At 40.0% G+C, this 11208-nt stretch overlaps 3 protein-coding genes across 3 annotated transcripts; 1 reads left to right on the top strand and 2 right to left on the bottom strand.

Annotated features, from left to right (window-relative positions):
* Positions 1-425: 425 nt before the first annotated feature.
* Positions 426-3210, bottom strand: rps24 (ribosomal protein S24). Its single transcript, XM_057047131.1, has 5 exons — positions 3123-3210; positions 2455-2520; positions 2168-2377; positions 1665-1778; positions 426-509 (listed from the first exon to the last, which is right to left on the bottom strand). Exons 1-5 carry the CDS (start codon positions 3123-3125, stop codon positions 507-509), a joined length of 396 nt encoding a protein of 131 aa, XP_056903111.1. The 5' UTR covers positions 3126-3210; the 3' UTR covers positions 426-506.
* A 470-nt stretch (positions 3211-3680) lies between these two features.
* On the bottom strand, positions 3681-6983 carry eif4ebp2 (eukaryotic translation initiation factor 4E binding protein 2). Its single transcript, XM_057047132.1, is given in 4 exon segments — positions 3681-5355; positions 5429-5578; positions 5581-5607; positions 6667-6983. Coding segments are annotated over 4 exon segments (336 nt in total). The 5' UTR covers positions 6794-6983; the 3' UTR covers positions 3681-5323.
* Positions 6984-7794: 811 nt separating this feature from the next.
* Positions 7795-11177, top strand: ppa1b (inorganic pyrophosphatase 1b). The gene is made up of 11 exons (XM_057047128.1): positions 7795-7993; positions 8909-8973; positions 9227-9280; positions 9564-9683; positions 9770-9856; positions 9932-10058; positions 10132-10259; positions 10414-10499; positions 10589-10664; positions 10737-10776; positions 10855-11177. The coding sequence occupies exons 1-11, from the start codon at positions 7933-7935 to the stop codon at positions 10881-10883; spliced, it is 873 nt and encodes a 290-aa protein (XP_056903108.1). The 5' UTR covers positions 7795-7932; the 3' UTR covers positions 10884-11177.
* Positions 11178-11208: the final 31 nt, after the last annotated feature.

Below are 11208 nucleotides of genomic sequence, written 5' to 3'. Positions count from 1 at the left end.
TCATCTCCTCATTCCCGGGCTATTTCTATGCAAATCATCTTTAAAGGTCATGTTATAGATTTGTGTTTATAGGGCTTATTGAGTGCACCGCTCCGAAGAGACTGATCTGTGTGCACACCTGTTGAAAGCGGCTCTCCTGAGCGGATGAGTTCAATGGGAAACCAGCAGGTTAGAGCTTTAGTCTGAGGACTTACTTTGTCAGCAGAGACAGCCCCCTTGTGGTGGCTCGGGTCATTGGTTAGTTTTGCAACTGTTAACCTAAAGGTGACCACCAGAGGTCATTATTACACAACACCTGGACACTCCAATTACAGCACTTGATACTGTATCCAACAGTTTAACACTGGGCGGTGCCGACGAAACCTCAGTGGATTGAGGATGAAATCACTGGAGAGTAATCAAATCAATATATCCTTGACAGAATGTCCCGGTTTTTTTCGAAACTTTATTTGGTGACAACAGAAAAGAACATCTTGAGCACGGAGACCCTCCCTGGCAGCTCTGGCTCACTGTAGAGAGAATACGAGCAGTTAGAGGAGAGTGGGACAGATCATCTTTACCGTCACTAGTACTTCATTGCAAGCTGAACAGACGAGAGGGTTCTGAGGGTTTGTCCTGTTACACACTGAGGTACAAAGATGAGGATTTTTGTTTTAAACCCAGACTTCTTTTACATGAAACACACCCAAAGCCTCCACATGCTACACTGCAGCTTTTCTACTATTAACCACACGGCTGAGACATTAAAGCACTAGAGTTAAGATTAAGAGGTTTAAGAGGAGCAGGTAAAAGGATAGAAGGTTAAACAATAACTATGGGAAGAGTTTGGGGGTGGTGGGGGGGGGGGGTTTGTGACGTGCACGACTCTCATCATATTAACTTTTGATGTGCAACACCAACAGCACACCATGCTTTTTCTGCATCTATACCTGCACACTGACACTTTATTTCTGCATAAGAAATCCATGGGAAGCAAAATCAAGAACAAAAGATGAACAATGTTAAAACACGTTAACCTTCTATGTTAAAATAAATAAATCAAAAAGAATATCAAACTGTTGTGCTACAACCTCAAATATAAGGTGAGTTCTGTCAAGTATGGGGATTAATCACCCTTCTACACATCTTTTCAACTCTGATGTGCACGATTGAAGTTTGCTTTGTCTTGTTAGTTTTTAGGGATTATATGTCGTTAGAAATCCTCTCAATAAATGTATCTACCCATTTATCTATAGAAATTAAGTGGAGACACTGAGGTTTATAGTGCTTTTGCCCATCAAGTCACTCAGTTTTCAGCCCAGGTTACTATGATTAAAATAAAAAACTCTACCACAAAGGGCAATAAAAGTATCTTTCAGATGAGTAAGTGAGGGTGCACAAGGGGTAGTATTCCTATCACTCCTTGACTACACCTGTCGAGGGTAGTTAGTCTATCAAGCTTTACCTTCTGTGATTCCAGAAGCACAATTGAAATGATTGGAACAATGGCAAAGAAATGGAAAGGCAAAGAGGGGTGAAAACCAAGATCAACAGCATAAAAACTAAAGAAAATGTGTAGCAACAAAAATCATGAACACTTAAAGCCCTGCTTTATTCTTTTGATCTGGTCTGCAATGTCGGACTAGTTCCTGCTCCATCTGCACATGCATACAAGAACTTTATACCTTTTTGCTAGCAGCGCCCACACTGGCCTTCTTGGTGCCTCGTACTTTCTTCATTCTGTTCTTGCGTTCTTTGCGTTGTTTCCTAGAAGTCTTCTTTTTCTCAAAGAGACCATGCTGGAAAACACAAGCCAACATGCATTTTGTGTTATAATAGTAAATGTACTGTAGTTACCACATAGGTATAATACCTAGATCATTAGTATACAAGCAGCTATTTATCTGGACATTCCTGACAACTGCAGCCAGACTATCAGTCAAAAACCCTGATGCAGAGGTATCCTTCCGCAAGAAATATTAACATGTTCCCAATCATTCATCTTAAACTAGAGAAATTCGTTAATCCAGAGAAACCCAATTATTTACATATATATATTTGAAAACCATTCACTTCTCATGCAAAACAGATTTTGAGAACTGGTGAGAAGTGAAAGGAAGTCTTCAAATAAGCCAATAGTCGAGTTTCCCAGGACTGCATAAATACAACATTTCAATGCAAAACTTACTCTGGCCAGTCTGTGTTTGGGCTCATTTTTCTTGGCATAGTCTAAGGAGTCGTACACCATTGCAAAGCCTGTTGTTTTGCCACCGCCAAACTGAGTCCTGAAGCCAAAAACGAAGACAACGTCAGGGGTGGTCTTGTACATTTTGGCAAGTTTCTCCCTGATTTCAGTCTTGGGGACTGTGGCCTTGCCGGGATGCAGAACATCGACAACCTACAGAGAAGACAGATGCCATGAGGACATGAAGGCTGATAATGGCATGAACAAGTATTTGGTCTGAGGAAGCTTACCATTTGCTTCCTCTGAAGCAAGCGGTTCGTCATGAACTTGCGGGTCCTGACTGTCACTGTGTCATTCTGAAAATGTGAAATTAAAGAATAAACCTGTTTATTTAACACCTTGCACCTCTAATACTCTGCATGGTGCTGTGCTCCAAAGACGCTTCATCACTGGACAAACCTGTCAACCTAAACCAAGACAGCTCATGCCCCTCAAATTATAACTTACAAACCGTCTATTGCGAATAATTGTTAAATTGTATTATGCTGTCTCATAATCTCGAGAGTACATTTAGCATGAAGGCCACGCCAGTAGTATTTACCAGCGATATGTGCTAACGCTAGCCGACAGGACTACGACAAGTTTCATTTGCTGCAAACAAGTTCAGGACAGATGAGTTTGGTGCCACATTTAACAGTATTTAATACAAAAGCCCCACAAACACTATAAACAACTGTAAACGCTAACTGTAATAGATAAATAGTAATCCCAACATCAGGACGGACGCCACTCATGATAGCATTAGATTCATCGGCGTTTGTTTTTGTACCACGGTAATATCGACATAATAACGTAAGATCCATCTACATAGCCACGTAACTGGAGACAAATGGGTGTTTATAGATGGATGGCGTTGATATTGGCCAGATTAACTTGTAATTTTCACCACAAGACTCACCATCTTGACGCCGGCCTCGCTCAGGGACGTAGAAAAGGAGGAAGGACCAGTAGAGGCCCGGATTAATGCCTGTACAAAATGAGTAGGCACGTCCTTCAATTGCCTGATGCAAAAACAAAACAAAAGCGAAACACTTTTTTTCTTTAAAATCCTGTTTCATAGAGGTAACATTCACTATTCATAACTATGCTTTTACAAGTTTTAAAAAAATAGGAAAAAAATTATATTAACATAAATACCATCCCCCAAATCTTGCTTCCAGTAATAATGAAAGCCCAGTAAAATTCTTCAGATTCTGCAGGGAAAAAGATGTCACATAGCTATCATCTTTTGGTAAATTAATACTGTATTTATAAAATTCAGGTTCAAGAAATTAATTAAATTGTATGTGGCTTGTATTATACAAATGTGTTATTATAAATGTAATGTAGTAATACATTACATACATCGACATAAATGTCCCAAGTTACAGGTATCCAAGTAAACACTTGTCCTGATAGAATTAAATTGAAAACACCAGATCTTTTTTGTTATTTATCTTTATTGATCTTGCAGCAAGTGTCCACTGGCATTGGAGTTTCATTGAAAATAATGTTATTAAAAAATCTGAAAACTCCCGTGTTTCTGATGTCTTTTAGCAAACAATGTTATGCCCTCATAGTCAAACCAAACTGATTAAAAATAAATCTGCAGTCTTGAAAAAAATGTGCAATGCAAAACCTAGGCTCAAACAATCCATTAATTGGTTCATCACCAAACATGGCAAAAAATACAAGCCAAAATTTTAAATAAAATTTTTGATACAAATAGTTTTAGCCCATTCATTCAGTCATCTGAACAAAAAGCAAGAACATTTTTGATTTATCTGCAGGAGAGAGCAATTACCGAGATGTGTTGCTAAAAAAAAGAAATCTACTTAGACCAAATAAGCAGGTGGCATTATTAAAACCGCAATTTATGTAGTTGAGAAGGAATTGTTTTTGTGTTGTACAGTATTCCACATTCCACTGAAAAAAAATAAACATCTATTAGAAAGTACAAATTTGTGATGAGGAACAAAGCTTAAGTTACTGCATTTGATGCAATGTAAGGCATGGACTGACAAGACGCATCCAAGGTATTGTAGATTAAGGACACTGGGGACAGAGTTCTAAACAACGGACACCATCAGTCAGCTAAAACAATGTTGTTGAGGCTTATCACATCCAAAGGCTGAAGAATGTTGTTGATTTAACAAAATATCCTTCAAAACTGAGAAAATGCATATAAAAATGCAAATATAACAACCAGATTGCTCCAAAATATTTATAGTTTACCCCAAATTTAAAATCAAGATATTAACCGTTTCCTCATTTACCGTAGAAAAGTAGTTCTTCAAAAGCCAACTCGGTATCAGTTGTGTATCAGCACCAGAGAGGAACCGACTCCCGATGTTTTCGTATTAGACATGGTCTGATATTAATATAAAAGGTCTGTTTTCAAATGCTGGGTTCCGATTAGCTTTACACAACAATGGTAAAATCCAAAACATTTTGTGTTGTGATAATTGATAAGAATTTTACTTTTCTTAATGATGGAGACTAAAAACTTTTGAATGGCAATTAAAAGGACAGGATCCTTTAAAAAAAACCATCATAGGAAATAAAAACAAACAAAAAAATACTAGTTTGTGAAGCATTTCAAGTAATTCCAAAATCAATTATACAGAAAGATCACTAAAACAACATGCCTACCAAGGGACTTTAAACCTATCCTGTGATTAATATTGTTTTGACAGAGCCAGAGGCATGAACAAAAACTTTCTTCCCCAATCATGTTTGAAAATGATCCATTTTACAGCATGCTTGACAAAAGATGTTAAAACACAGAAAGCTTTACTGCAATCTGTTCACAGGACTTTGCATCTGAAAGCCTGATATTCAGGCCTGAGATCTCGCTATGTGGGTGTTCAATGCCACAGCGAGTGGTAAACTTGAAAATGTATGCAAAAAGAAAATAAAAAACCCAGCTTACCGAGTCAGTCACACTGAAACTGTATGTATGATACACTGAATCCAAATGGTTCACACACACTTTACATCCAACAGTGGACAGAGAGCTAAAGATGGCTGCCATGAGGGCTTACAACATTGGTTTCTACAAGCAAGCCTCTGGCATGTGTGATGCCAGGTCGTTACTTCTCCTGGTGCAGTTCCCATCTGTTAGATGTCCATTTCGAACTGAGCATCATCGCCTTGAAAATAGAACAGTCATGAAGAACTTGCAATAATGTGCAATGACAACATCAATCACATTCTAATGCATACCGTTAGCAGACTTGTCGTCATGCTTGTTGATGCGGTTGTTGGCTTCATTCTTCTTGTTCTCTCTCACCACGTTTTGGCTCGTCACACCAGGAATAACAGGCAGATGAGCTGGGGGAGTCTGGGCAATGGGTGAATTACGGCGATCCAGGAGAACTTGCGATCATAGATGATCCGTGTTCCTGCAGCAGGAGCAAACCATGTTATAATGGTCTGACTTCAACCAGAGGGCCTCTTCAAATATAAATGAAATAATGACGTCCATAAAAAGGTGCAGGAAATGAGAAATGTAGAAACAGTTAACAAGTATTTTTCACTACTTTCTCCTTAATACCGGTACCTTGAAGCAAATATTGTGGAGAGTTATTGTTTAAATTAGGACATTTCATTATGAGAGTTCAGCTCAAATATTACTGAGACTGAATGTGCTTTCTAAGGGCCATGCAGCTGCTTTACTGTTGTGTCAGCATTGACTACGCAGAATGAGGTGCATTCTCTATATAGGTGGCCTTTATTAAGACTGTGATGACTACCAGGTTACTCCATAGCTGCTATTTATGTCATATGTTATTCAACTCAAAGTGTAACCTTAGCAATCATTACTTTGAATACAATCTTTTCAGATGTATGCACTGATTATCAAGTCTCTCTTTTATTGACCTCTTTTGGGGTCACAGGGAGGGTGCTGGAGTCAATCTCAGCTGCATATGGGCGAAGGCAGTGTACACCCATGAATAAGTCGGCAGGGCCACACGTGAGCATTATGAGGTTCTGTACCTTGCTCAGCACCTCGCCAGTGCTCTGGCAGTGCCTATGCTGTTCCTCTTGATATAAGAACACTTCCCGTTTTTACAGTAACCAAAATTGCTGCACCTCTTTGGAAGAAGTTGAATAGAGTGGCTGAAATTAATGACAGAGCTGAACACGGAACAGACAGCTATAATACATACATCATTTCACTGATGTCTAACTCTTGATACAAAATACTGGATGTTATCTTTATTTTAGCCCTGGTGGATCAAGAACAATACAGCCGTCAAAATCTCTGCACTGCAAACCAGCCAATCACAGAGCAGCTCTGGAGCAAAGAGGGCGGGGCCATCCTTTGTTTTTGTTTTGACAGTATGACGAGGCAGCCTAGGCCACAGCGACGTGACCACTTAGCATAATGGTTGACGCAAATGAAACGTAACCATAGTCATGCCCCCTTTGTGGTAAAAGTGCAAACAATGAAACCGTACCTCCTGGAGTGGTAGAGAATAAAGTGCCTCCGGGGGTGGTGCAATAATCATGAGGTAGCTGCGTTGTGTCGTTGATCAACACCGTCCTGGTCGGGATGGCCCTGCTCTCGCTAAGCTGACGACTCATTTTCAGCGCCTATTTGAGGACAAATCTAGCAGCTATGGAAATTTCTGGTGTTTAATTCCCGACGGACGGTGGCAACCCGGGCCTTCCCCGCTATCTTTTCTTCCCAAGGGCTTTCTTGTCTTTCCTTTCGTCCTCCCAGCCGTCAGCACCGTCCCCTCCCTCGCCAAGGCAGGAAGCAAGACAGGGGCCTCACGGATGTGACGCCAGAGGCGGGGAGCGTTTCTGGTTCTCCAGTGTTTTCAATATAAAATAAGTGCAAATAAAGTTCAGCAATAAATTAATTTAGATTGTGGCAAAGACAATAAGTTACAGAGCGCACGACTAAAAACTTTTAAAGCTGTAATATAAACACACTAGCTCGTGCGCAGAGCTCAATCCATTTTTGTTTGTATTTCAAATACTATAAAATCTAAGCTATAAAATCCACACCACATCGAAGAGATTGCAAAAACAATGTAATGCAAGATTTGGGTTTTAAACAGAGTTTTCGGATCCCTAAAGTTGTATGCCAGGCAAAAATGTAAACAAAAGTTAAGAATAATCTCACATTGTTTCCAAACTGAAGTGAAAGGAGAGAAAGTGTAGACCAGGACAGAATAGGAGAATGCTATAGATAGAAATTCAAATGTAGAGTGAGGCAGAAGATGAAAAGATGGATGACATTAGGGACAAAGATGAATGAAAGATGAATGACAATGAAGGAAAACATGGCGATTCTGTGTTTTATTAAATACGTTGATAAAATACCACGCTGTTCAGACAATTTGCCACCTCAGCCCATTTGTAGATTGACCACTGTTCCCCTGCCTTCTCACTCTGTTTGAATAAGTGACCTGATTACAGTAATTTATTCATACAAACATAGAAAACGAAAGAAGACGAGTATTCCCTGACGTCCGTTAAGGATGGCACATATATGCATAATTTGATTGAAAGAACATTGGATTCTCTTAAATAGGTTCTCGGCGTTGTAAAAGCATTGCTAATTTCCGACATTCAGTGAAGGCGTCGTTCAGATTCTGCGCATGCGCAGTGCATGCCCTGTCTCGCCGGACTGCGCTCCCTGTCTGACACTTCCTTCCGCCGCCATCCTTTATTCAAGAAGGAGTCAGTCACCGCCGTAAAACTTGCAGTCCAACATGAGCTTTTCAGTAGAAGAGAGGGGGAAGCCAAACACTAAGAGCTACCGCTTGTTCTTCAGTAAGTAAAAACTGAGTAGGAACGATGTATGAGTCATTGTTTGTTTCTGCGCCCCACAAGCGGACCGCGGATTCCCACGTGTCACTAATTCATTTTTGAGCTTTTGCTTGTGACTTTATTTTTTAAGTGTGGGCATCTGTTTTTAAACTGGGCATTTCATGGAAGTGCATGGCAGTTGGGAGTGTTTCTGTGATTCTTGTCTGACCATTGAAGGAACACCTTATGTAGCTCTGCTGGTTTAACTTGTTAAACAACGTAAGATTAACGAGTATTAGCCTGCAGTCAATTACATTTTAACTAATGTTTTCCCAGTATAGAGAATATTTACTGACACGGAAAAAAATTATGATAAGCACTCCCTGATTTATAAAGGAGGATTGGATTTTAGTTTTGAAGGAACATCAGTGAAAACTCGTTGGTTATTGTCTACCCTCGGTTGTTATGAAAGATTATTCACAGATCCATTTCTCTTTTACATTCAAATCAAAACTAGACCCATTTGCTTGATGTTGAATCAACAAACTGTGCAGCCAAAAGCTCAGGTTTATCAGAATAAGTACCGGTAGCTTCATTAAAATAGTATAATGAGATATAGTGGTCCTTGCAAGCAATAGAACTGCAGATTCTACCTTGGATGAATTGTTCTTTCAAAATTTATATTATTTGGCTCCTGAAAAAGGTACCAAACACCCAAATGCCTGTAGTGAGCTGGCGACTCATTCAGGGGATTTGAGATAGGCTAGCAGTGAAGAAAGAGTAGATAAACCTTCAGCCACACGTCAAAGTCAGACTTCTGGAAGCAGCGATGAGCTATTTATGACAAATTTGATACAATAATGTTATAAAGCTGCTCCAGGATTATCATTTCTGATACAAGAGAGGAGGCTAAACAGTTCAATCTGTCTTGTTTTGCAGAAAATGCTCAAGGAAAGTATATTTCACCATTCCATGACATACCAATGTTTGCTGATGAGAGTCAGGTAAAGCATAATTCCCCCCTTTAATACATAATGTTTGTACTATGCTACAGACAAATTTGGCTTTGTAGATAAATAAAACATGAATGGACGGGAGAAAGGTCATAGTCTGTCTGGAGAGGCGGTTTCTCTATCCGGTTGTTCCTGTAGATTATTTATTACCTTATCTTTTCCTGGTTATGTAATAATTAAATCACCCATATTGAGCTGTATCCCTTTATTCTTAATAATGCCGAAGTGGCTCCTGTCTCTACAGAACATATTCCACATGGTTGTTGAGGTACCAAGATGGACAAATGCAAAGATGGAGGTATGGGTCTCAGATCATTTGGAGTCAACAACATTTAACACGTTCTACGGTACTAAAATTCAAGGTTCCAGTCAATTCACAGTAGTTGATGTTTATTTTATCACTATAAACGAAGTAGGTCCCTAAATGCCCAGCAGGCTGTGGAACGTCTGATTTTAAACTGTCAAACCAGTACTGTGTCTCTGACTGGTAGAGGAGGAACCACAGCCCATAAAATAAAAACAACAGAAATAATATCCTGGCTATTGTGTTCAAAAGTGATGCATGAATAATCTTTTTTCAGATCGCAACAAAAGACCTGTTAAACCCGATAAAGCAGGATGAAAAGAAGGGCAAACTGCGATACGTTGCCAATGTTTTCCCACATAAAGGCTACATATGGAATTATGGCGCCATTCCTCAGGTCGGCTGTTCAGGATTTTCCAATAAGTATGGTTTTAAAATGTGCATTACATAAATATTCTGTTTACTTTCATGTTTCTAATTTAGACGTGGGAGGATCCTTCACACAAAGATGGAGACACCGGTTGCTGCGGCGACAACGACCCCATCGACGTCTGTGAAATCGGCAGCAGGGTACGGTTCAGCCTCGGTTATTTACCTGCCATGATTTGATCGAAGGCTGCTAACAACTACACCCCTCCTCCGTAGGTGTGTTCCCGTGGCGACGTAATCAAAGTGAAGATTCTGGGCGTCCTGGCCATGATTGATGAGGGCGAGACAGACTGGAAAGTGATTGCTATCAATGTGGACGACCCTGAAGCCAAAGACCTGAACAGTAAGATTTAGACTTTTCTCTTCCTGAATGTGTGGTTGCTCATGGCTAAATCATTTTCTCACCTGTGTGTCAGACATCAGTGATGTGAAGCGCCTGAAACCCGGTTACCTGGAGGCCACGGTTGACTGGTTCAAGTGGTACAAAGTGCCTGACGGGAAACCAAAGAACAAGTTTGCCTTCAATGAGGAGTTTAAAGATAAGGTGACTGTCATGATTTGTGCAGCAATAAATGCTCTGAGGTCCATCTCACACACATTAAAAGGGAATGTCGACCGCACCCATGTCAAACCTCCACCGCCACCAACTTTACCCTGAATTAAACTCATAAAGTGCACGTTTTTTGTGTGTGTTTCAGGACTTTGCCATTGAAGTCATCAAGAGCACTCACAACTTCTGGAAAGCTCTTATTTCCCAAAATTGCACTGCTGGTGAACTAAACTGGTACACTCTATTTGTGCTAAATACACACATCCTTTGAAATGGCAGTATACAGGTTTGGTGTCCTGACCAGAAATGATCTTGTGATGCAGCAAGAACACGTGCGTGTCAAACGGTGACAGTTCCTACTGCTGCTCAGAGGATGAGGCCAAAACAGCTGTCTGTGAAGTAAGAGTTTCAAAAGAAATTACAACTCAACCCACATCATTCTACCTTATAATTTGGCGTTTCTATTTTTAGACATGTCCTTGTGGAAAAGAGGAACCGATCCCATCATCAGGTAATCACTCGTGTGCTTGATGTAAATGTGGAGATTGTTGAATTCACGCTGATGCTGACTAATATTTTTTGTTTGCAGTTGAAAAATGGTTTTACTACGAGAAGTAAAGACTTCAGTGGTGTTAATGGGACACCAGTGGCTGGGGTGGCTGGATGACTGGAAGGTGGTTTCTATGGAAGCATGGGATGCAGCTGACCACTGGCTGTGCGTTGGATGTTTATTGGTAGACTGAACGATGATTACATTTTTAGCTCAAGTGAAATAAAAGTAGAGGCTCCCGAAGAGTGGATTTTCATTGTTAACAAAGGTCTCATCAGAGATTTGCTGGATTGAACAAGCTTATTTGGTATGATCATCTAAACTACTTAAATAAAGCCTCGTGACTTAAGTTATGATCAGAATGACTGTTCTGTTTATTGATTCTACTCTAAG

Source organism: Takifugu flavidus, chromosome 11 (genome assembly GCF_003711565.1).
Source record: "Takifugu flavidus isolate HTHZ2018 chromosome 11, ASM371156v2, whole genome shotgun sequence".
Taxonomy (NCBI): Eukaryota; Metazoa; Chordata; class Actinopteri; order Tetraodontiformes; family Tetraodontidae; genus Takifugu; species Takifugu flavidus.
Note: the sequence above shows the minus strand (reverse complement) of the source record. Positions and strands in the feature narration are given on the sequence as shown.